This window comes from Ochotona curzoniae, unplaced genomic scaffold, assembly GCF_017591425.1.
Source record: "Ochotona curzoniae isolate NIBS_2020 unplaced genomic scaffold, NIBS_Ocur_1.0 contig_4516, whole genome shotgun sequence".
Classification (NCBI taxonomy): Eukaryota; Metazoa; Chordata; class Mammalia; order Lagomorpha; family Ochotonidae; genus Ochotona; species Ochotona curzoniae.
Genome location: NW_024466313.1, coordinates 3,010,075 through 3,034,063, shown reverse-complemented (window position 1 = coordinate 3,034,063; position 23,989 = coordinate 3,010,075). Strand labels below are relative to the sequence as shown.

Here is a 23,989-nt window from a genome sequence, read left to right as displayed (position 1 = left end):
TCTGCTTTCAAATAAATAAAAATCTAAAAACCACACTAGCTCAGAAAATGTCATGTCTGTTCTTTAAAAAAATTACTAAAACAGAAGCAGAGTGACCCCCTCTGCAGCGTCACCCCAAAACAGCAAGGCGGCCAGCACCCCCAGCGCCTGGATTAGACATAATTTAAGTTTCTCACATCTGCTGTCTGCATCTTTTCAAGCTCACTGGTCTGCATCCAGCCCTCAAGGCGCCCCGTGGCACCTGTCACAGCATTGACAACTTTATGTCCCCTGGACTGCTGCACGCCACCAGAGGCAGCTGGGCTGGGTCACCCCCGACCCAGTTCCCAGTGCACGCCCCCTCCCAGCTCCTGGCTACCCAGCTTCCTCCTCGGACTGTGCCCAGTAGGGCAGTGAGACGTGGCTCCCTGGGTCTCCCCGAGGAGCCCCATGCTCAAGCGGCCCAGGCACGGCATGGCTGCTGCCTCTGGGCCCGCCACAGAGCACAGCTCACAGGGACTCAGCCTTGGTGATACCCTGGCCTCAAGTGTCCCTACCCCTCCGTGGGCTCCTGACCGGGGCAGAGGAGTGGCCTGTGGCACCTGAGGGTCACTTGGGTCCCCTGCAAGGGTTGATCTCCTGGTCCCTTTTTCTCTCCCCCCTCACCACTTCACGACCCCAAAGTATAGCAGAGTTCATGTTCTTAGATGCCAACTGGACACATCCCAACACTGATGGTTCATTAGAAAACCCTCAGCAAATATGAAGGAGCCAGACAGACCGACGGCCACGGCACAGGGAAGGACGGCTGCGAGAGCAGCATCGAGAGGCAATGAAACCAAGAGCGGGTGTCTGCGCACACCGGCAAACGGGCAGACTCCTGACGAAGATGCAGAGATACGGCGCAGACCGCCAGGGCTCAAAACAAGCCACTTCCCACTGCAGTGGATGCACCTGTCACTTAGGAACCGCCGACAGAGACATCTCCAGGCCTCCGCGGCGGGCTTCGCTGGGGAACGCCACCAAAAGAGCTAACACAATTCCCAACAGGAGGGGAGGGATTCCTCTCCTCACTGTACCCAGCCCCCAGGGACACAACAGAGAGAAAGCCCCGCCCACACCCCTCGGCCACGAACACAGACCCCACATCATGAATGAGGTGTTGCCCGACACCTAGCCCCAGGTGACCCTAACTGCACAAGGAGCTAGTGAGGGGCTGGCACTGGGATGCTACGTGGTTCAATGCCAGAAAAAGCCATCGAGTGGACCAACTCCACCCACAGGTTAAAGAAAAACCCCACTGGACTGTACCAATTAATTTAGGAATAGCACCTGCCAAAATTCAGCACATAAAATTCTCTGGGAAAAGTAGAACGAAGGAAATGTCTTTCAAGGGAATGAAAAGCAACCACAGGCCCCGACCGGAGGCTAAACGGACACAGACTGGTGCCCACAGGACCTGACGCTGAAGGGACAGACCAGCACCCACAGGACCTGATGCTGGGTGACACAGACCAGCACCGACAGGACCTGACGCTGGGTGACACAGACCAGCACCCACAGGACCTGACGCTGGGTGACATAGACCAGCACCCATGGGATCTGATGCTGGGTGACACAGACCAGCACCCACAGGACCTGACGCTGAAGAGACAGACCAGCACCCACAGGACCTGACGCTGGGTGACACAGACCAGCACCCACAGGACCTGACGCTGGATCTGACCAGACTGGCCGCTTTTCGCTTATCGCTGTGAGCCAGCACAGGGTCAGCAGCAGGAGCGCCCGAGAGGATATGAAATGCAGACATGTGGAAAGGAAGCAGGCCTGCAGAGAATCCCTTGCAGCCACCAGAAGTGCCACGTGCGTTGGGCACCATCACAGCGCAGAAGATAAATGCACAAATTCAAATGCATTTGGATCTACCAACAAGGACCATGTAGATGCTGAAACAAAAAATGCAGCATCAGACGAGAATCCAGAAAACCCCACCTTAGGTGTAGTCCTTTTTTTATGATTTATTTTTATTAGAAAGTCAGATTTACAGAGAGAAGGTAAGACAGAAAAATCTTCTATCTGCTGGATCACTCACCAGGTAGCCCCAAAGGCCAAGGCTGGACCAGGCTGAAGCCAGGAGCCAGGAGCTTCCCCCAGGTCTCTCATGCGGATGCAGGGTCCCAAGGCTTTGGGCCATCCTCCACTGCTTTTCCAGACCAAGCAGGGAGCTGGGTGGGAAGTGGAGCAGCTGGGAGAGGAATCAGTGCCCATATGGAAGCCCAGCACTTATAGGCAGAGGATTAGCTAGTTGAGCCATCACACCAGCCCCCATCTCGAGATATAATCTAATCAAGCATGGTCAAATTTACAGGCTAAAGACTACAAAATGCTGACAAAAATAAAACACAAAAACAAAAAAACCAGGTGAATACCAACATTGTTTAACGCTTGCTAATGGGTTGGAGGACTCCACCAGCTCTCCCCCAATTGGTATATGCCTTTAAAAGGGTTCCTGCTAAACTCCAGCAAGGCTGCTGGCAGAGCTGGACAAGATCCTCCTCACCTTTACACAGAAACGGGAGAGACCCCGACACAATGTTGCAGAAGAAAGATGGGTGGGGGAGTGTCTGCCCACTTTATTTACTTCGAAAGAGTTACAGAGAATCTTCCATCCACTGGTTCACTCCACAGATGGCCGCGACAGCCAGGAAACCAAGGCAGCCTCCGCTGCCTTCCCAGATGCAGGGAGCTGGACTGGAAGTGGAGCAGCTGGGACTTGAACCAGCGCTCACATGGGAGGCTGGCACTGTAAGTGGTGGCCTAACGCCAGCTGCTGTCTGCCAATCACCAGACATGGTGCCCGTGTCCTACACAACAGCCAGGTGGGATTCCTGGCTCCAGCTTCCCGCCAAGTGCTTGGGGTCTCACCATCTGGGGAGGAAGCTGGCTCCAGTCCCTGGCTTTGGCCCGAGGTCAGCACCAGCTGCGGCAGGCACACCAGCACAGCTGCCTGTCTCTTTCTGTCCCTCTCCAGTAGATAAACCGCACCACTGCTAAAGACGCAAACCGAGAACATGTGGAGAAAGCATGCACTGTGGCTCCAAACCAAAGGGCACAGCGTGAAAAGAGGCAGAAGGCAGATTTCCAAAGCCAGTCCTCAGCCAGAGCAGCCGGGCACACATGCTGCCGGCTCTCATCAGCCGCTAGGAAATGCAAATTCACACTAGGCAAGCTCCACGTTAACAGAGATGTCTTAAGACACAATGCAGGTGGCAATGCTTGGTGCTGGGCAGGGTGGGGGAGAGGCTGGAGGCCCATGAAGCTGGCATGAGTGCCAACTGGCCCAATTACACTGGGACACAAGTGGACAGCTTCTTCCAGAAACTAAGCATGAAGCCACCGTGGGGCCTGGCACCTGCACCCCTGGTGCAGAGATGATGGTGTTGGGTAAAGAAAGCCTGCCTGGGAAGGCTCCAGCATCCAGAGGCCAGGAAGTTTCCAGAAGCATCCTCTGTAACAGTCCTAGTCTGGGGACAGCCACATACCCTGCTGGGTGTACCAGCCCCACCTGCCCTGCCATGGCCCCTGCCCACCAGGGAGGCCATGCAGACACGGAAGTGAGCAGGGGGCTCGTCCTGCCATGAGGGTGAAGGTCTCCAAGGACAATGCTGAGTGGGGAATACCAGTTCCCAAAGCTAGCCCACCATAGGACTGCATTTCCAGAACATTCTAGAAAGGACAAATGTATGTGAAGGGACAGCAGAGCAGGGGCCACCAGGGGCCTGAGGGGGGGTGGGGTGGGAGCGCTGTAAGTGGGCGTGGCCATTCTGGGCAGCGGGAAGGGTCCTTCAGGGAAGGGAATGTTCCAGCTCTGGATTCCACCAGGGCTGGCTCCTGCGTATGTTCTCAGAGCTAAAGGTTTGCAAAGTGTGGGAACAGCACAGGAAGCTGAGTCTAGGTGCCCGGGGTGGAGTTTGTTCTCTGCTTGTTTCCAAGACAGCAAGGACATAAAGAGGGGTTTTCCAACGCGTGCCTCCAATGCAGCGCTGGGCGGCCAGCGTTTGTCTTCCGGGCCGTGCCATGGTTCTCCTGTGTGTGTTCAGCTCATGCCTACAGTCAGCGGTTTCCAGCAGAGCTGAGGCCCAGAGCAGGGGGTGCCTGGGAGAGCCTCCGGCTCCCCTCCAGCAGTTCCCTTCTGGATGGTGGGGGTGTGAGCCGTGCACAGCCTGGCGCCCAGCCTATGGGGAGCACCTGCTCGAAGCCTGGCTACCGCTGCGACTCTTAGACTAACGCACCCCCTTCAGTCTGACGGGTTGCAGATTCCAGAGGTTCTGGAGTTTGAAACCCTTGCCTATGCATCACCAGCCATGGTGGGGGCACAGCCTAAGCCCCCCCCCCCCATGTTCCTGACACCCCTGATGGGAGAGCTTACTTCCTGGGAAGCCTGTGGCAAGCATGCCTGACAAACCAGGGCCAGCTTTCCAAACCCGGAGGCCACAAAAAAAACAAGCCAAGTCAGGGCCCTCCACGTGCTTCATCAATGCTGCTCCAAACCCCCTTGTCTGCATCCCTGGGTGCCTTGGATGTTCACAAAGGTGACAGCTGGGCAACCACAAGGTTTGCGCAGCCTTAGCAATCCCAGGACGGAAGGGGTGTCCTACAGGCAGGTGGGCTAAGTGAAGCTCTCAGTGGTCCCAGAGGACTGCAGGGCCTGAGGAGGGAAGCAGTTTTTTAGGGTGGGGACAGATCAGTGCAAGTTCAGTGGGGCCTCAGTGGGGCCCCTCAAATGATACCCAGGGGTCCTGGGGTGCCCCCACTCCCCAGAGAGATGGCTGAGGAGGGAGCCCTCTAGGCTGCTAGGCTCTGGGCCTCCCAGGACAGGGGTGCGGTGGGATAGGAGCCTTGCCTCTTAGGAGGAGAGCCCTAGGACCTGCCCCTGCCCCACCCCCTGCTTCCGGTGTGCCTTGTTTCAGACAAACCCACAACAGGAAAATCAGGTTTCAGAGGCACATGGCCAAACCAGACAGCAGCCTTGGCCACCTCCACACGCCAGAGCTGAGCCCGACACTCCCACCTGTGTGCCCTGACCAGTGCCCCATCCTACCCCTCAACCTGGACATGGGCAAGCCTGGACCCCCCCATAAGCAGAGGCTGGGGTGGGGTACAGCTCCCGCAGCAGTGTCCCAGTGTCGCTGCACTGGCCTGAGCTGGCCAACCACAAACTCTGAGCACCACGCAGCCAGCCTCCCGGCCGCCAAGCCTTCTCTCCCGAACGCGCCCTGGCCCCTCAGAAAGGGATCTTGTTTGTACGAGGGGAAACCTCCTCCCCTAGTAACCCCCAGAGATGCCGCCCACGACCCTATCTGCCAGGGCTCTGTCCAGGACAGGCAGTGGCCGGCCTGGGGGTCCCAGGGTGCTGTGCACTCACCTCCTGCCCCACTTTCGCTCTCTGCCAGCCCCTGCAGAGGGTGGAGGACTGTTGTAAGGCAGGGGCGGCTACTGGCAAGCCACGCTTTATGGATGTTATAAAAGAGACGCTGGCCCGGGGGTGCTTCCTTTACCGGCAGGGGCCACAATAAAGTTATATGATTAACAGTGACCTCGCCTGGCTTCTTAAAGGCACAGGAGCCCTTGCTGAGCACGAGCAGGATAATTTGTGTTCTGCCAAGTTCACCCACAACCAAGACAGCAAGGACACCGGAGGGTCCCCACGGGAGGTTAAAGGGCCCTGCGGGACTTCAGTGGGATTTCTCCCCAGTGTTTCCCTTCAGGGCCAAGCTGGTGGATCCCGCACCAGGTTGGAGAATTCCCCAGTGCCTCCCTGCCTCGCGTGGCTTCATGGACAGCCAGAACAACTGCCCTGTGTACCTGTCCCGGCCCAGGAGCTGATGCAGGCAGCTTGTGCGGGATCCCACTTGTAACCCGCAGGCAGGTGTCATGCTGGCATACTTAGTGGCAACATCTGCAAATGCAAGCCTCCCGGCCCCGCCCCGCCCTGCCCCGGACAGCCCCGCCCCGGCCCCGCCCCGGGCAGCCCAGGCTCTCATTCTGGGTGGTGCCCATCAGCAGAGGGAGGAAAATGTGGGGCAGAAAAGCACCCGCCCCCTTCCTTCCTGCAGGTCCACTGCAGGGGACGGGGCTGGGGGCAGGGCCGCAGGGAGGCAGTGCCTGAGTGCTGGAGGCCCTGTAACCGGATACCCCAACGGAAGTTCAACTGCACAAAGCACAGGAGGGCTAGCCTGGTGGCCCTGTCTGGGGTTTCCTCCTCGAGGGATGGAGTCAGGCTGGATACCCACTGACCCGGTGATGCGTGGTTGAGTTAACACGCCTGGCTGTCTGCAGAGCATCACCAAAGCCCAGTGTCCAAGCCCCGGTTTGGCTACGGCCAGGCACGCTGGTGGGTTGCACGTGGTTGAGTCTGCCACCATCAGAGGAGGCGGAAGCACACCTGCCCAGAACGGGGCCCTTGTGGGGTGCAGCCTGCAGGCAGCGCTGAAGGGGCAATCCAGCAGTGTGGGAAGTGGAACCCTCACACTGCCTGCAGGTGAGCCGTGCGTGGGATCAAGGACAACCAAGGGCTGGGGGGGAAAGCTTGTACACAAGTCACGATTCCTCAGACAGTACCTGATGTCCATCCTTCATCCAGGTGGGCGGGGGTGTGCTGTGCTGCGCAGGAGTCACTGTTGTGGGGGAGAAAAGGTCGGCTGGAGTCTAGATTCAGCCCAGTTGGAGGAACTCGGCCCTGCTGGCCTTGGAGGCTGGGTCCGAAGCTGCCCCCGACCCAGCATTGAACAAAGCCACTTCTGTGGTGACTGGAGCATCAGCGCTTGTGGACACTCCAGATGGGCACCGGGCACCAGTTCTAGTCCCAGCTGCTCCGTTTTCCACCTGGCTCCCTGCTTGAGGCCTGGGACACCAGCGGAGGACAAGCCAAGTGCTTGGGCTCCTGCACCTGTGTGGGAGACCTGGAAGTGATCCTTGACCCCTGGCTTCAGCCAGGTCCATCCTGGCCCTGGGGGCCATTTGGGAGTGAACCAGCAGATGCAACATCTCTCTCTCTGGCTCTCCTCTCTATAACTCTGTCTTTCAATTAAAACTTAATTTTTTTTTCTTAAATCACACATACACAGAGCAAGATGGTAGACCTGTGTCAACCACATCAAGTCAAGGAAAGTGACAATAATACAGATCACATTAAATAATACAGATCACATTAAATCCACCAGGACAGAGAAGGAAGCCAACTTCACGCTTGTATGTGAGGTCACCCTGACTGCCACATCGACACGTAACCAAGGCAAGTTCCAGTTCCCAACCAAAGCCCAGCCACACGCGGGCATCCTGGCCTCGGCATCGCTGGGCAACCACTCCCTGCAGGTGGAACAGGGACAGGCACTGCAGCAGGCACAGCTCCACAGCCTAGGTGGTGTCACTCCCCAGCGATCTGGGAACAAGCCGACAAACCTCAGGAACGCACAGCAGTGCCAACGCTGAAAACCACACAGCATCAAGCCCTGTACTAACAGGAGGTGAAGACCCCCAGGAGCTGCAGCAGTGACCAAGAACGAACCCCGGCCTCGGTGGGAAGAGTCGTTAGAAGCTCGGCACAAAAGGCATGCTGCCTCCACCTGTCACAACAGTGCAGGGAGGACACGTGACAGGACTCAGCAAAGAATTCTGTCCACAAACATCTGAAAACGCAATCTTGGGAACTAGGACCAGATGGAGAGACGGGAACTTGCAACATGTGAACATGTGGCTACAGCTGGACATGAGGGGGGACTGAACGCACTGCCCGCGAGTCCGCAAACACGCGGGAGTGTCAGCCCTTGCCAGCACTCAGCTGTCCTGGCAGCAAAGGCACAAAACCCAAGGAGACAGGAATGGGAGAATTAAAACTGCCTTTAATCCCAGGAGATAATTCTCAGGCTGCTGCAGCTGTTGCTATGGAAACACCTACTCCTGCAACTAACGGATCAAGCAGTATGGTTCGAGGCTTGGCCAGGATACAAAAAAACATATCAGGCCCAGCTAAATCCTCACCTTGCATGTGCAGGGATCCCACACAGGCACAGTTTGTGCCCTGGTTGCTCTACTTTCCCATCTAGCTCCCTGCTTACAGCCTGGGAAAGCAGTTGAGGATGGCGCAAGCCTTGGGACCCTGTACCTGTGTGGAAGACCTGGAAGAAGCTCCTGGCTCCTGGCTTCGGATTGGCGCAGCTCTGGCCGGTGCGGCCACTTGGAGAGTGATTCATCAGACGGAGATCTTCCTCTCTGTCTCTCCTTCCCTCTGTATATCTGACTTTCCAGTAAAAATAAATCCTTTTTTAAAACATACTGTACGGTTATGAACCAGGCTGCCAGAAAAATACCATTTCTGATAAAGTCAGGAAATGCATCAGGACACATTCACCAAGGGGCGTGCGGCAGGCACCCCTTCCTGAAAGTCACAAACTCTGGTGAGACAAGTGTGCATGCCACGTGTGTCCTGAGGTTTGCTCACCAGGCCGGGTAGGAAGGCTCGCTCCTCTTACCGTGGCTGCCACTGTCCCCGTCAGCCCGGAAGTGCAGTCAAGCTCACGACAGGGTTTGTAAACTTGGTTAGAGAGATGGCCCACGACCCCTAATCCTAAACCTCACTGGGAACTAACAAAGCAGCTGATACGGCCGGAACCACAGAGAATGAAGGCGCAGACCAGGAGGGCGGCACAATGACTGGAGTTCTGGCTCCAGCAGCTTATCTGGCATGGTACAGGAGCAGGATGGACCAACAGACCTGGAGGACAGAACAGGGACTGGCAGAAACCCACCCTGTCACCCGCCAAGATGGACAAGCAATGTCAAGCAGGTAGGGGGTGGTGGGCACGGATGCCGGCTTCTACCCTCCAGCACACACAGCACGCGTGTGTGGGCTGAGAGGGAACAGCCAGCACCCCACATCTTCACGCCTGGGACTCGTGAAGAGATGCAGAAACACCTGCCACCTCATCCGTCATCAAAGCAAACCATGTCCTCCTTCAGTGAGCCCCACGAAGGGGATGGAAGACGCAGGCAGCAACCAGAGCGAGTACCTGCCCACGTCACCGAGGTCATGCGCAGCTTCCGACCACTGGTGATAAAAACTAGCTTGAGCCCAAGCTTTGCTCAGATCGTGTGCACAGTAGGTGCTCTGCAGCCTCGATAAGCGCATTATTGACACCGCGTAGCAGCGGGTCACGCATGTCAGGACCACAGTGCGATAAGGCCGCTCTCACGCCTGCTCTCACGCCTGCACGTTTACGATGCTGGAGGCCCGGTGCGTGGGAGCAGGTAAAACCTCTGGCTCGCAACCAAGCAGGCGTTCAAACACTCCGGAAAACGCACCTAAGCTCCGTTCCATTCCCCGTGGACTCCCACAGGGGCCTGGTGTGCTCCTGGAGGGGTTGCTGCCTGGCAGCCCGCTCAGCAGGACCCAGCAGAGGCTCCCGCCCACACGAAGGTGGGAGTGATGGGCAGCGCCCTGCGAGAAGTGACCCTGCAACCATGCCCAGCAGAGCTGGTGCATGGGGCAGCCTTACGCTGGCACAAAGGGCCGAGCCCATGGGATGCTGCGTCCATTCATCTCGGTGGCCGGAAGTGAGTCGCCGCGGGCAGGCAGGGTGTGCCTGTAAGGAGTTATTCGAATACCCCACCCTGGACCCGGCGCCATTTCCTCTTCCTCACAGCTCACGAAATTCGCGCGGGTCCAGCCATCCACCAATCAGATGTAACCTGGCATTCCTCCTGAGAATCCCACCCCCATCTTCCAGCCCCTTCCCCAACCCCGCCCACTCCCCAATCATCCCCAGGCACTAATCCCTGGGGCCTGCCCTCATCCCAATCCCCCCCCACACACACCTTGCAGACAAAAAGGCCCCCCAGGTGCGGCTCTCTCTCTTCTTTCGGCTTCCCTTCCTCTTCCCCCCCCCCCATTTTTCTCTGCACCACCTCCACCCCGCTCCTGCCCCGCTGGAATAAACCTCCTAAGATGCCCTGTTGCGTCTGGTGTTTTCAGCTCACGGTAAAGAACCAGGTTGCGGGAATTAGCTGCGTGTAGTAATATCGTAATATCATATGAACTAGAACTCTAACTGTTTTAAATAACTAACGGTGCCTGTGCTGGTGCTCTGGTTGGGGGTGCGAGTCTCTGAGGGCATGGGGGACAGGGAAGCAGGGGGACAGAAATGTTCCTTCTTTTGCTTGGCATGAGGTTACATGCAAGAATGCCTTCATTGCCAGTCAGACCTGGCAGCTCCACTTCCCATCCAGCTCCCTGCTGTGGCCTGGGAAAGCAGTGGAGGACGGCCCAGAGCCTTGGGCCCCTGCATCTGTGTGTGAGACCTGGAAGAAGCTCCTGGCTTCTGGCTTCAGCCTGGCTGTTTGGGGGATGTGAATAGATTCTCTGTGTGTAACCGACGTTTCAAATAAATACGTAAATCTACGTATTTCAACCTGCACATGGAGATGCGTGTGTCTCACGGTGGCTGGGCAGGGTGTAACTGTGTGGCTGGTCTGTCCGCTCTCCTGAGGCCTGGAGCAGACAGATGAGACGCCGGGCCACGTGGTGAGCAGGTCCTGAAGGTCCCCGTGTCACCATGGGCCACCGTGCCTCGGAGGGGCATACCACCCAAGAGGAGCCTGAAGAGACAGTTCCAGAAGAGGTTATCTCGCAGGCTGCACGTGGCGCTCTTTTTTTGTTTCAGAAATAACACGAGCCAGGATGACTAAGGCCGTGCTGACACAGCCTCCGCGGCTGAGCCGCTGGGACGCCACGGCGCTAAGAATAGCAAGGAATATTAAGACGCGTCATTATTTCCCACCAACAACAGGGCTGCGCACTTGGCTCCCGAGCAAGAGCGGAGCTGGAGGCACACGCCTCCCTCTGGGCTCCTGCTGTGCGAACTTCCGGCTGTGCGGGACAGTCACACACGCGGGAGCATCTCACACCTGGCAGGTGGGGCCCGCCTGAGCCCCGCCAGGGCCGTGGGTGCTGAGTCCTGCATGGCAGGGGGGTCGGCCCGGCTGCTGCGTCTGACTGACATGAACACAGCACTGCTCAGCCCCCGATTTCTGGCACCCCCAAAAGTTGACTCAGACACTGGAAGCTGAGCACCCTCCGGGTGGTCCTGGCAGGGAATGGGAAACTGAGGCACGGGAGCGGCAAGCGAGGAGCAGCTATCTTGCGGTGGCCTCAAAGAAGCTTCCTCTCCCCTGCTGTGACAGGAGGAAGCACTGGTGGGCGGGAGCCCTGGGACCCCCAGCATCCAGGCACTCCCACTGGGGGTGGCCCTGCGAGCTGGCTGCCCTTGAAGGGGAGATTCTATTCCATGGTTTATCTCACACACTCCCCCAGCAAGGAGAATCTTTCACAAGGCCATCTGCAGCCTCGTACCCCATGGGCCCAGAGTGGCAGCCCCCGATGTGCCCGCCAGCCGACAGGCGGGGTAACGCTCGAGGCTCGATGCCCACCAGGAACTGCCACTTGGCCACCAAGAGAACAGGGACATTGCTGCAAACTAAGCGACAGATGCCAGATGTCAAGACCCCTGCCCACTGCCTGGCAAAATGGGCTGAAGTGAGCGGCTGTGGCCCGACGGAGTAGGGTGATGGCAGTGCAAGGGGGTATGCTCTCCCAAGTGGATGTCACAGGTGGGAGTTGGCCCACAAAGGCACATCTGAGGAGACCAGCTCTGGGCTGCAGATGTGCTTGGTCACCTCCTGGCATGACGTTTGCCCAGGGTAGTACGCAGCTCCTGGTCCTGGCACTGCCCCAGGCAGGGTTCTGGGGGGCTGAATCTTTGGGGAGCAGACACATATAAGCCTGAGCCCCCAAACCGGGCCTCTACTCCTCACGCTCTGATTGGGAGTGGCTCACCTGTCTGGCCAGGGTTGGGCAGGTCCTCAGGGCTCGGCAGTAAGACACCCACCTGCTAGAGCAGCAGGGACAATGCTGGGATCTGAGGCAAGCCAGGGCAGGCTGCAGGCCCTCAGGGTGACTCTGAGCTCTGTCCCAGGCACAGCTGGCCACTGGCCCGCCCCAGGCTGCTGAGGTGTGGTGTATGCTGGGGTGCCCCGTTTCCGAGGCTCACCCTGGGTAGATCTCAGCATAGCCATCACTGCACACATAAGGCTGGAGTGGGCACGGGCCTGGCACAGGGGGTGATACCTCCCGCTGCAGGGCCTGTGTACTTGTGCGTCCAATTCTGTTCCTGGCTAGAGACTGGCAGAGACTTCCCTGAGGGCAGTAGGTGACAGCGCAGCAGTTGGCTCCCCAGCTGGCGCTCAGCTCCCATCGCTGGCCTGCTCTAGCGCCTGCTGTGGCTGGCAGTGCGGGGAGGGCACCTGTGGGTGGCAGCTCTCTTTCTCTCAAGATAACAGTGAATGAATCCAGCATCTCATCTGATAGTGGCCTCCCCCCGTCACTCAGCCCCAAAGCTTCATTCTTCACCGCCAACCTCAAGCCCCAGGACTTCCCAGCCTCACCTCCACACGCCCAGCTCCACAGAGCCACGGGGAAACACGTTTGGTGGCCAGAGACGCCCCAGGTCACGCCTCAGTACTACAGAAAACTCCCTGGGGTGAGGGCCTCCGGGGCCACTTAAAATTTTTTATTAAGTGTTATTGGAAAGGTTGAGAAAAGGAAGACAGAGCTCGTCCATCTGCTGGTTCACTCCCCAAATGGTCACAACGGCCAGAGCTGGGCCAGCCCGAAGCCAGGAGCAGCTTCTGAGTCTCCCATGGGCAGTTGGGGAAGGAACCAGCGTATGGGATGTTAGCACTGCAGGCAGAGGAATAGCCACCATGGCGCTGGCCCCACAGCCACTCTCATGAGGTTTACAGGTCTCCAGGGGACCCAGGGTCGCCACTGAACTGCTGGCCCGGTCGCGCACAGTCCACCTGACTGATGCTGAAGCCAGAGGGTCAGGCACTCACCAGGACTACTGACCAACGAACACACGAGTCCTGCCCAGACAGAAACCCGCCCACAGACCAAGACTGCACACAACTGCCAAGATGAGACGCTGGTGGACCCGGGCATGCGTGGGCACCACGTCAGGAGGGAGGCCCATAGCAGACGCGAGCCAGCATGGCAGGGCTCCTGCGGCTGAATGAGGGCCTCTGAGATGGAACACCCCCCGGATGCCATGATTGGCAGGTCAACACCCCAGGAGGCCAAGGACTGCAGATGCGCCAGAGACCTGTGAAAGCTGAAGCTACTCTAAAGGGAAGAGCCTGGGACACCTTAAGTCCGCCCCCAAGTCGGGAGGACCGGGGTTCCGCCCGAGAGGAGAGGAAGGCAGAAGCAAATGCCCAAGACTGATCAAAAACATGAAATCAGAGATGAAAAGAGCAATGAAGCCAAACCAAAAAAATGCACACAGTGAAGAGGGTGGTGCCATGGCATCGCATGCAGAGCCGCACCTGCAGTGCCAGCATCCCATACGGGCGCCGGTTCAAGTCCCGGCTGCTCCACTTCCCACCCAGCTCCCTGCCTGTGGCCTGGGAAAGCAGTCGAGGATGGCCCAAAGCCTTGGGCCCCTGCACCTATGTGGGAGACCTGGAAGAAGCTCCTGGCTCCTGGCTTCTAATTGGCTCAGCTCCAGCCACTGCAGCCATTTTCAGAATGGACCAGAGAGTGGACAATGTCTGTCTTTTCTTTTTCTGTAAATCTGTCTTTCTAATACAAATAAAATAAATCTGAAACTCAGGTGACAGCTATCAAACTCCTGGACACCAGCGAGAGGAGGCAGCTGGGGAAGAAGGCACGCCCCGAGCAATGGGAGTGAGATGGCCACAGGGCTGCCCCACGCAGCCCAAAGGCAACACAGAGAAGCAAAGCAAGAACCCAATGAGCACGGCAGGAGGTACCTGGGCGAGAGGGGACAGGGCCAAGCCTGCTGGGACGGAGCCCAAGCCAGATGCGGGCGTTGTGGCACAGCATGTTAGGCCACTGCCTGGAACATGGTGTCCCATACCCAGCCGCCTCTTTGAATCTGCCTCTCTGCCACAGTGCCTAGCAGGCAGCAGACGATGGCCCTGCATGGCGTCCCTGCCACTCACATGCAAGCCCTGATGTTTCCCTGTCCAGCCCTGGAGACAGAGATCTGCCATCTGCTGGTTCACTCCTCAAGAGCCCACAACAGCTGGAGCTGAGCCAACCTGAAGCCAGGAGCCAGGAGCCTTCTCTGAGTCTCGCACGCAGGTGCAGGGTCCCAGGCTTTGGGCCGTCCACTGCCTTCCCGGGCCACAAGCAGGGAGCTGGATGGGCAGTGGGGCTGCTGGGATTAGAACGGGTGCCCAGATAGGATTCCGGCACGTTCAAGGCGAGGACTTTAGCTGCTAGGCCGCCACCCGGGCCCCTGGGTAGTATTCACGTTTACTTGGCTCTACTTGTCCCTCAGTAGCAGTTAATTTCCAGATATTTGGGTATTTTTGGGTTTTCTCCTGTAGCTGGTTTCTAGGTTAATTCTACTTTCATTGTGAAAAGGTGACTCCGCAGGACCTGAGTCTTTGAAAGCTGCTGCAGCGATGCGGGCGGTCCCTGAGTGGCCCTGGCTGAGCCGTGTCATGGTGTGGCTCCAGCTTGCCGCATCTTGCCCGCTTGTCGCCTGTCCCGTCGGTTACCCATGGCACCTGTCCCCACGGCTCTGAGTTGCTCCGCGTCTCCTGTGGCTGAGCACGCACGCCGGGTCACTCGCTCTGCTGCCCGGTTCTTCGGAGCAAAGATCTTCCTCTCTGTCTATCCAACTTTCCAATTAAAAAATAAATAAATCTTTAACAAAGAAAACTACCCAGGCCGAGTAGGGAGGTCAGTGTAGGGAGAGGCCCTTCCGTTCGCACATTTGTACATTACTACCTTTGGAGCTAAGTAAAGAAAACAAAAAGCCAGTTAATCCTGGAGTGAGTGGAAAGATGAGCGCACGAAGCAGCCGGCAGAACGCCTGGAAACAGCACAAAAAGGAGTTGGCAAGTATCTGTTGGGTCGATTGGCCTGGACCCTCGCCACCAGGCACCCATTACGAGGACCCCAGCAAGCCAATGCCAGCGCCCGTCTCCAGCAGAACTCAACTTCTGCCGACCACTTCCCCGGTAAGGTATGCCTGGCACTCCCAGATTCACCGAGCAGCTGCCCACCAAGTGCCCACTGTCCACATGCCTCGCAGCCGCAGTAGCCTTCACTCTGGGAAGTCACCCAAGTGTCCACCCCCAGACCAGCGAGTGGGCGACGCTGTGGGCACAGTCGCACCAGCACCCTGAGGTCTATGGGGCAGACCAAGAGCAGGCACCAGAGCTGCCCACCGGCTGGGTCCCCAAGGGGCTGCCCAGGCACGGGGTGCCCATCTGCCGTCCCTCCCAGCAAGGGGGCCTTACCTGAGAGCTGCTTGACGGCCACAGGCCTCACCTTGTAGGGCGTCCTGCGAGACACAAGATGGCCGTGTCAGTCTCCCTAGCTTCCTCAGGCAGGGTCCCGTGTATGTGCCCCGTTGCCCAGGAGAGGCCGAGTGGGCATGCATGGGAGGCGAGACCAGCCAGATGTGGGGTGGATGAGAGGGGACCGTGGCTGCTGCCCCTGTGCTGGCGAGCGGGCGAGGCAGTGCCACAGCAGCATCGTGCACAAGGCTGCAGGCTCAGCTTCTCATCTCCCACTCGGCCGTCGGTGTAGGCAGTCTGGGGTAGGGTATGGGCTGGCCAGGCTTGGGGTACTCAACTGCGCACCCCTTCACCTTGGCAAGGTGAAAGCACGTTCGTTTGTTCATTCATTCCCCAGGGGGTTCACGCCAGGTAGCTGGGCACCATGGTCTGTGAAGTCTGAGACACCCCCAGCCCTAAATGCCCAAGCCGTGAGCTCCCCTCCCTCCCAGCCGCATGGTAGGATATGGGGGTGGAGCCTATGGGAGGTGACTGGATGAGGTCATGAGTGCAAGACCCTGGGGATTAGAGGTAGCGTCTCTGCAGAGGAAGAGGGGACAGGGCTCCCCTTCCTGCCATGAAGTAGCGACACTGCCTAAGGCCACAGCGGTGTGGGAGGTTCATGGAGAATGGCTCGGGCCTGGAGAGGGGCTGGGGGCGCATGCGCTGGACACCATGGTGCAGCGGGCAGGCCACACCTGCAGCTGTGGCAGCGTGCGTCAGAGCCCTGGAAGCGCAAGCTGGGTGCTGCCGCTTACCGCTCCGAGTTCGCAGGCATGGTGGGGTCGATGGAGACCATGGCGTCGTCCGTGGTCAGGAGGGAGATGGTTGTGTTTCTGGAAGACAGGCACATCAGCGTGTCCCCTGCCCAGGGACAGACTGCACCTGCACAGGGACCCTAGAGAGACCAGGTAGGTCCCAGCGGCAGGGCACAGGCAGGCGCTGGGCAGCTCTGAAGAGCACACACGGGCACCGCATGTGGCTAACGTTCCGAGTGGGGTGTGCAAGGCCCTGTGACCTCCGTGGACGGGGAGGTGGGCGTCTCAGAGCAGCCCATTCGAGGGCTGGGTGTCCCTGGTCCAAACACTTGGGCTCAGAAGTTCTTGGGATCCCCCCTGCCCACTAGGTTTTGGAATATATTTGTATATCTCAATTCTAAACATGAAACTCAACTGTTTCAAACATGCCACTATTTATTACTGATTTCTCATCGAGATGCAGGGACTCCCCAAATGCCCAAAATGGTTAGTGCCCAGCCTGGCAGGAGCAAGGGCCATGCCCATCTGGGTCCCCCGTGTGGGTGGCAGAGACTCAAGCCCTAGGGCTACTACCTGCCTCTCAGGGTGCTCCCACCTGCTCCTCCCGGGGTGTTCCCACCTGCCTCTCAGGGTGTTCCCACCTGCCTCTCAGGGTGCTCCCACCTGCCTCTCAGGGTGTTCCCACCTGCCTCTCAGGGTGCTCCCACCTGCTCCTCCCGGGGTGCTCCCACCTGCCTCTCAGGGTGCTCCCACCTGCTCCTCCCATGGTGCTCCCATCTGCCTCTCGGGGTGTTCCCACTTGTTCCTCCCATGGTGCTCCCGTGTGCCCCTCAAGGTGTTCCCACCTGCCCCTCCCGGGGTGCACATCACCAGGAAGCGGGAACCAGAAGTGGACCTGGAGCTCAACACCAGCCAGTCCCTGATGTGGGATGTGGGTGTGACCCACGGGGGCTCAGTGGCTGTGCCAGTGCCTGGGTCTGCCACACAGCCGTGCAGTACCCTGAAGGCAATGCTGCTAGGCAGCTTAGCGCACCTGCACTGAGTGAGGCATGGTCACATGCACAAGTTCCCACTCTGGCAGTGTGGGGTTGGGATTAGGTCCCTGCACACCTCGACGGCCCCTCCTGCACACCTCGACGGCCCCTCCCGCACATGGCCCCGTTCCCTTCCCAAGCGTCTCTCCAGAGGCAGAGCTGGCCAGGGCCACTCACCGGGGCAGGCCGGTGGCAATACAGAACAGGTCCATGATGTCACTGGAGTTGCAGTACCTGCTGAAGACCACCTGTGGGACAGAGAGCAGCCGGCCGTGAGGGCGCCGAGTGCCTGCCCGAGTCCTCATGCCAGGGAGGAGCCACCACAGCTGGCGCCGCAACAATGCCCGCCCGTCTCCTCCGTAGCCTGCTGCTCGTCTTGGGTGAGGCAGGACTGACCAGCTGGGTGTTACGAGGTCACATCACAGCTCATCTCTGGCAGCCTGTGGCACACCCAAGGCACAGTGGACTCAGAAAGTTCAGGACTCGCTCACGGGGAAGGGGCCAGAGCACAACGCTGTCAGTCACCACAGTCCACAGGAAGCCGCCCGGTCAGCATGAGAGCATGAGAGCCGCGTGCACGGAGGGCCCGGGACCCCCACTGGACAGAGCGAGGTTGTGTCAGCATCACCCTTGGGTGGCACCCACTCCACCTGAGGCTGTCCTGGGGCCCGCCGGCCCCGGGACAGCAGCCTCCTGTTGGTCTCTGCTGCCTGCCAGGTTCCAGCTTTGTCCCCTTTCCTTAGTTCTCAGAGCTCCGCATGGCCCAAACCCCTGACTCCAGAGACCGCACCATCCAGGGCAGCTCCTAAGCCTCGCCAGACCGCAGCCGGCTGCCTGAACTTGGTTCATCCAGAACAGAGCACTCCAGCCCAGCACGCGGCTTGACACAGAGCAACGGGCTGGCGACAGAAGTCATGCCACGGCTCACGCCCTCGTCGCGGTTTAAAACGTTTTCTCTAGACAGGCGCTGTGGTGTGGCCAGTGAAGCAGACACCTGCAATGCCAGGATCCCATATGGGCGCTGCTCTGTGTCCCGGCTGCTCCACTTCCCATCCAGCTCTCTGCTAACGCACCTGGGAAAGCAGCAGAGGACGGCCCAAAGCCTTGGGACCCTGCACCCACGTGGGAGACCTGGAAGCAGCTCCTGGCTCCTCGCTTCACCCTGGCACAGCCCTGGCCCTTGACGCCATCTTGGGAGTAAACCAACAGATCTTTCCGCTGTTCAAATACACAAACACATCTTTTACAAAGTTTTCTGGGTCTGTAATGAAGCCTTTTTTGTCGTCCTAATATAGCAGGCTTTCTTCTTCTTTTTTAAGATTTATTTTTACTGGAACATCAGATATACAGAGGAGAGACAGAGAGGAAGATCTTCCGCTTGCTGATTCACTCCCCAAGTGGCTGCAATGGCCAGAGCTGAGCCAATCCAAAGCCAGGAGCCAGGAGCTTCTTCCGGGTCTCCCACATGGTTGCAGGGTCCCAAAGTTTTGGGCCGTTCTCCGCTGCTTTCCCAGGCCACAAGCAGGGAGTGGATGGGAAATGGAGCTCCAGGATTAGAACTGGCACCCATATCCTTGCCCATTCAAGGCGAGGACTTTAGCCACTAGGCCACCGTGCTGGACCCCCCCCCAAATTATTATTTTATTTTTATTTGAAAGGTAGAATTACAGAGAGAAGGAGGGACAGAGAGAGTTATCTTCCATCCACTGGTTCACTTCCCAGATGGCCACAACAGCTGGAGCTGAGCCGAAGCCCTCAGGCCCTCCCACTCTGCTTTCCCAGCTGCAGTAGCGGGGGCTGGACTGGAAGGGGAGCATAGGAGAGTAGAACAGGTACCCCACGGGATGCAGCCACCACAGCTGGAGGATTCGCCTGCCACGGCATGCTGCTGGGTTTGTCCCGGCTGTGCAGCCTTCTGGCAGGGTGCCATGAGGACCACCCTGTGAGCAAGCATGGGAGATGGCATCTGTCGCCAGGCTCGGCCCGAGAGCCAGACACGGAAGCAGCGTCCACGTGCTTGGGGATCAGACACGCCAAAGGAGCTGGGGATGCCACACAGGATGGACGAGGGCACGTCCTCGGGGCCCTGGGAAAGCTGCAGAGCACTGCAGGCCCGGGCCTGGGGTGCTCGGGGGACGCCCAGTGCTGGGTGCACCAGCACTTGTGAGGGTGGCCGGTGGTCCACGGCCTCTTCTGCCCCTGCTGCAACATCGTAGCAGTGCCCTCACCCACTGAAGACTGCACAGTGTGTCTAACACCTGCCAGGCGCCCCTGAGCGAGGCAGGGCAGACGACAGGGCTGTGTGTGGGGGCGGGGAAGGTGCAGGGAGGTGTCCAAATGGCTGCTGGCCTGGCCTGGACCAGCTGGACGCCTGCAGGACGAAAGCCATGTGGCATCGGCAGGGAGACCAGCCTCTCCACTCAGGCGCTGATTCAGCCCGCAAAGCCGGAAGCAAAGCCGCTACAGTGGATGTCAAAACGAGACGGGATGGAGTGGGCAGAACCCACGGCCGACACGCTCCTGGGCTGGCATCCACACAATGGCACCACAGACCCCACTCTGGGTGGGGTGCGGTGGGCAGCTCCCCGACACTGAAGTCAGTGGGGACAGCTGACAAGCAGGTTCCCTGTGTGCTCTGGAAGGCCTCCCATGCCAGGGTGGATGCCCCCGCCTGGGCGCCCTCGTGCGTGAGAAAACACACCACAGGCACTCCAGACGTTCACACAGGGGAACTGAGTCAGAAAGAGACGTACCAGCACCCACAGCCAGCGGGGGCTGCACCAGCTCAACGCCCGGCCCAGCTGGCTGCCCATGGCCTCCTTCTGTACACGGGTGCGTGTTCTGGAAAAATCCGTGCATCTGAGATTGGGAGTCCTGATGACTCCTTCTGTCCACTGGCACCTGCTCCATGAACCAGCACGGCAGTGGCTACTGGGAGCCTCAGTGTACCGTCCCTCAGAATGGGCAGCCAGAAGCAGCTCTGCACACTTGAGGAGTACGTGTGAGGCCGATTCATTGCATGACCGGTCCAGCACAGAGCTTACCTCCTTGCCGCCAAGCATTCCCGACACGCTCGGGCCGCATGGTACAGGCCCAACCGCTGGCAGACCCCACAGGCAGACAAGGCGGAGCCTCCACCTGCCCATCCACCCACCGGGCAGGCTGACATGCCACACCCCCTTCCCTCAGCCGGGCAGCCTGGGCTGGGGACCTTCTGGCTCCTGTCGCTCTAGGTCTCTCCTTCTAAGTGGGGATTCAGAAGCAAGATGCAGAGGACAGCAGTGACGAGCCTGCACCTGCCACGGCCAGGTACTGGGGAGGCGAGCCACGCTGCTCTGTGCCCTTGCTGACGGCCTGTTCACACTCCCTTGTCCTTGCTCGCGCAGGCCCAGCTGGCACCTGCTTCTAGGCCGAGGCCCAGGCCCCCGGCACCATCTGTTCCCAGACACGGTGCCCGAGTCTCATCTTGAGGCACGTGCTGCGGGGATGCCGCTGGATTTGAGACGCCACGTCCCCTCCACCCCTCCCTCCCTCCTAGGTGACCTCGGGGCCGGGGGCCTCTCTCCTCCCTCCGGGTGCCCTGGGCACTGCTGCCTGCTGGCTTCACTCCTGGCCCCTTGCAGCTCCGGGGTTGCTGTCCTCACCTGTCCCAGAACTCCCCCAGTGTACCCCACACCTGCACCCTGACCTCACTCACTCCGGCAACGTGACGGTGGTGAGGTTCGCTTCCTCCAGCCCAGCCACATCAGGGCCCCGGGCCTGTCAAACGGCCAGGTTGGCCTCTGGGACACTGAAGGCAGACAGACGCCAGGGCCAAGGAAGCGAGGCAGACCCCCAGACGGACCCTGGAACTCCACTTCCAATCCAGGGCTCCCGGGAAAGCAGTGGAGGACGGCCAAGGGCTCAGGCCGCCGAGTGCACGTGGGACACTCGGCTGGACCCCCAGGCTCCAGCCTAGCCCAGCTCTGGCCGTCGCAGCCATCTGGGGATCGGACCAGTGTCCAGAAGACCTCTCTGCGCCTTTCAAGTAGCCAAATGAATCTAGAGAAAGCATGTCCTAAGGCCACTGCCGTGCTGGGCCCTCTCAGGGGCACTCTGGCCACTCAGCGTTGACCCCTAAACCCTGCCCTGGGCTGGCAGGTTGCCCCATAGGGCACCCCTCCCCGACACGTGGCTTACTGCTGAGAAATGGGGCAGAATCGCTCATCAATGGTGTGATGACGGGGTTTCACAGGTGTCCAGGGCCCGCCCTTAGATCAGCACTGTCAGGATGGCTACATGGACACACGTGCCAGGGAGGCCCCCGAGGATGAGTGGCGGCTTCTTGGGGTGCCGGGGTGAGGGAAACCTTTCATTTCTCCCCAGTGCTTCTACATTTCTCAGACTGCCAGCACACGCGGGGCTGAGCGGAGGGAAATGGCACCAGGCTGGTGAGGGACTGTGGGCAGGGATGCTAACAGTGACCGCCCAGAACTGCTCTGGCATCAAAGGCTCCCAAAGCTCACGCTGTCTCAGACATGATGAGAAAATTACAAGGCAGTTGGCATGGGAGGGGCACGCCGCGGCGGCAAGCAGAGGAAGAGGGGTACCCAGAACACCGGGAGAAGCGGGGAACCTCAGACCTTGCTGGGGGGCAGGCAGAGGGGACGGAAAAGAGACAAGGCCAGGCTCCCTGGGCTGGGCACCTGGATCACGACAGAGGGCTGGGCAGCCCTGAGGGGAGAGGAGACAGGAGAAGACCCTCCCCTTCACTGATCATGACTGGGACCCCACAACTCCAGACGGCAAATGCACCCTGAGCTTCAGGCACCTGAGAGACTGGAGGGTTGCTGTGAGCCTGGCTGGGTCTGCCCAGAAGCGGCCGGGGGTGGGCCGGACTGCATTTCTGCAGCACTTACACACTCAAGGTGAGCCAGCACACACACACACACACACACACACCCCACGTGAGGACAGGCACCAGCTTTGGGATCCCCTCCTCGGCTGCCCTCAGATCCCAGCATGGGGCAGGGTGGGACAGTTGTTGGCTGGGGTAGAGCTGAGCAGGATCTGACCTGGGCCAAGAGGTTGGGGTTTTCTGGGTTGGGGGATGCAGGCACAATGGTGGGGTCACACTCCAAGCCTGGGGCTATCCTGGGGACCCACTTTCCTCATTTCTCCACAGGGAGCCAGATGCTAACAGATATGGCACTTAATCGCTTCAGGCTAACCAGGGCTCTGCAAGCAATCCATTTAGGAAAAAAAAATGAAAAACAAACAAAAACCCCCACACAAAACCAGCTGCTCAAATCCAAGGCTGATGGTGGCGGAGACTGGGGTTCACAGCACAGCGACCTCTGCCCCCTGCTCTCTCCAGCTGGGCGGGCCCTGGCCTAGGCCTAATCTCCAGGACCGCCCTTTGCAGCCCCTCCTCCCCCAGCCTGGGGCCCCGGGGTAGTCTTCACCTCTCGCAGGCTCTGTGGGGCTTCAGGACCTTGGCAGGTGCCGCAGGCAGAGTGCAGGCCAGTGCTCAGGAGGGGCCCCTGGACACTCACCGCCCTCCCACTGTCCCCTTCTCAAGCCGGAGCCCTGACGGCCACAGGAAGTTTTCACAGCACAGTCAGAAGGTTCCACGGACCTGGGCATTGGCCTCTGACCTCTGTCCTGACAGATACAGCCCAGCTGGCTGCCCACTCAGCACCTAGGTGGTCAGGCACTGTTCAGGCAAACGGGTGAGCGTGGACTTGAGCCCCACGGCTTTATGTGATGTCACTAAAGCCATCACCACTGCCAGCGGTGACAGAGGAAAAGCCTGGGCTACAACAGGAGCCAAGAGCCTGCAGGCCTGGAGACCCTCACCGGGGGTGCAGGGTCCTCCACATGGTCTTGCAGAGTCTCACCTGCCACTCGCCTGCGCCAGGTGAGAGAGGCAGAGGCTGTCTCGGCCCCCTGGCCCTCCCGGGGCCTCGGGCTCCCTGCACACCTTCCCATACATTTCCATCACAGTCTGGAATGCACAGGGCTCGGCCCCTCCCCGACGGGGAACATGGACCCGTTGCAGCTGCTGGTGTCCTGTCACAAGCTGTGAGCCTGAGGAAGTGACCGTGAGGCCCTGCCTGCGCCACCGTGGACGCGAGCTTGTGGGTCTGACTGCCAGCGGGTCTGCCGGGGCGGATAATCAAGCTGTTTTCCACCGTAGCTTCCGGGCTGTGATTACCAGCTCTGAATACAAAAACCAGAAACCAGCTCCACTGAGAGGGCCCACAGCCAAGAACCATTTTCTGCTGCTTTTGCCCATTTCCCGAGAAATAAACACACAGTCACTGAAGATGATGCTGCCCGCTGGAGGAGCCCCCAGGTCACCCCGCCCACGGCACAGATCACCCACCCAGGCCTCCCAGTCGGACCTGGACATCACGCCAGGATGGCTCACAGTCACACGGCGCCCTGACCCTTCTGTTGCTAACGCAAGACCTGCTTTGGGCCTCATTTCCCTTCCTCTTGTCGGGAATGCTTTTCTGCCATTGTTGGCAAAAGAAGGCAAAGTAGCAACCAAAATGAAGGCTTACACACAGTGTGGCAGCAGGGGCCACCTCCCAGAAGGAAGGCACACAGGCAGAGGCGGCCTGTGCTGTGACCCCACTCCCGGCTCCCCGCACGGCCCCGACCTCTGGCCCCAGGCTGGGCTGACTTCACGGCTCCTTCTACCTGTGTGTTTGTAAGTGCAGTGCATGGGGTGTGACGTGTCTCCGGGGGCATGGCGTGTGTCCGTGCATGTGCATGGGGTGTGACGTGTCTCCGGGGGCATGGCGT

General features: G+C 59.3%; 1 protein-coding gene across 3 annotated transcripts in view; it reads right to left on the bottom strand.

Moving 5' to 3' along the window:
- Positions 1-23,989, bottom strand: part of PDE9A (phosphodiesterase 9A) — a 54,409-nt gene that overhangs the window by 21,961 nt on the left and 8,459 nt on the right. For 2 of the 3 annotated variants that reach the window (XM_040986660.1, XM_040986661.1), the window contains exons 2-4: positions 17,375-17,445; positions 16,164-16,241; positions 15,367-15,410 (exon numbers count right to left, since the gene is read on the bottom strand). In XM_040986660.1, the coding sequence (XP_040842594.1) occupies positions 15,367-15,410; positions 16,164-16,241; positions 17,375-17,445 (193 nt within the window). Of the gene's footprint in view, positions 1-5,404; positions 5,497-15,366; positions 15,411-16,163; positions 16,242-17,374; positions 17,446-23,989 lie in introns of those variants that run through there. The other variant, XM_040986662.1, reaches the window with a different exon arrangement.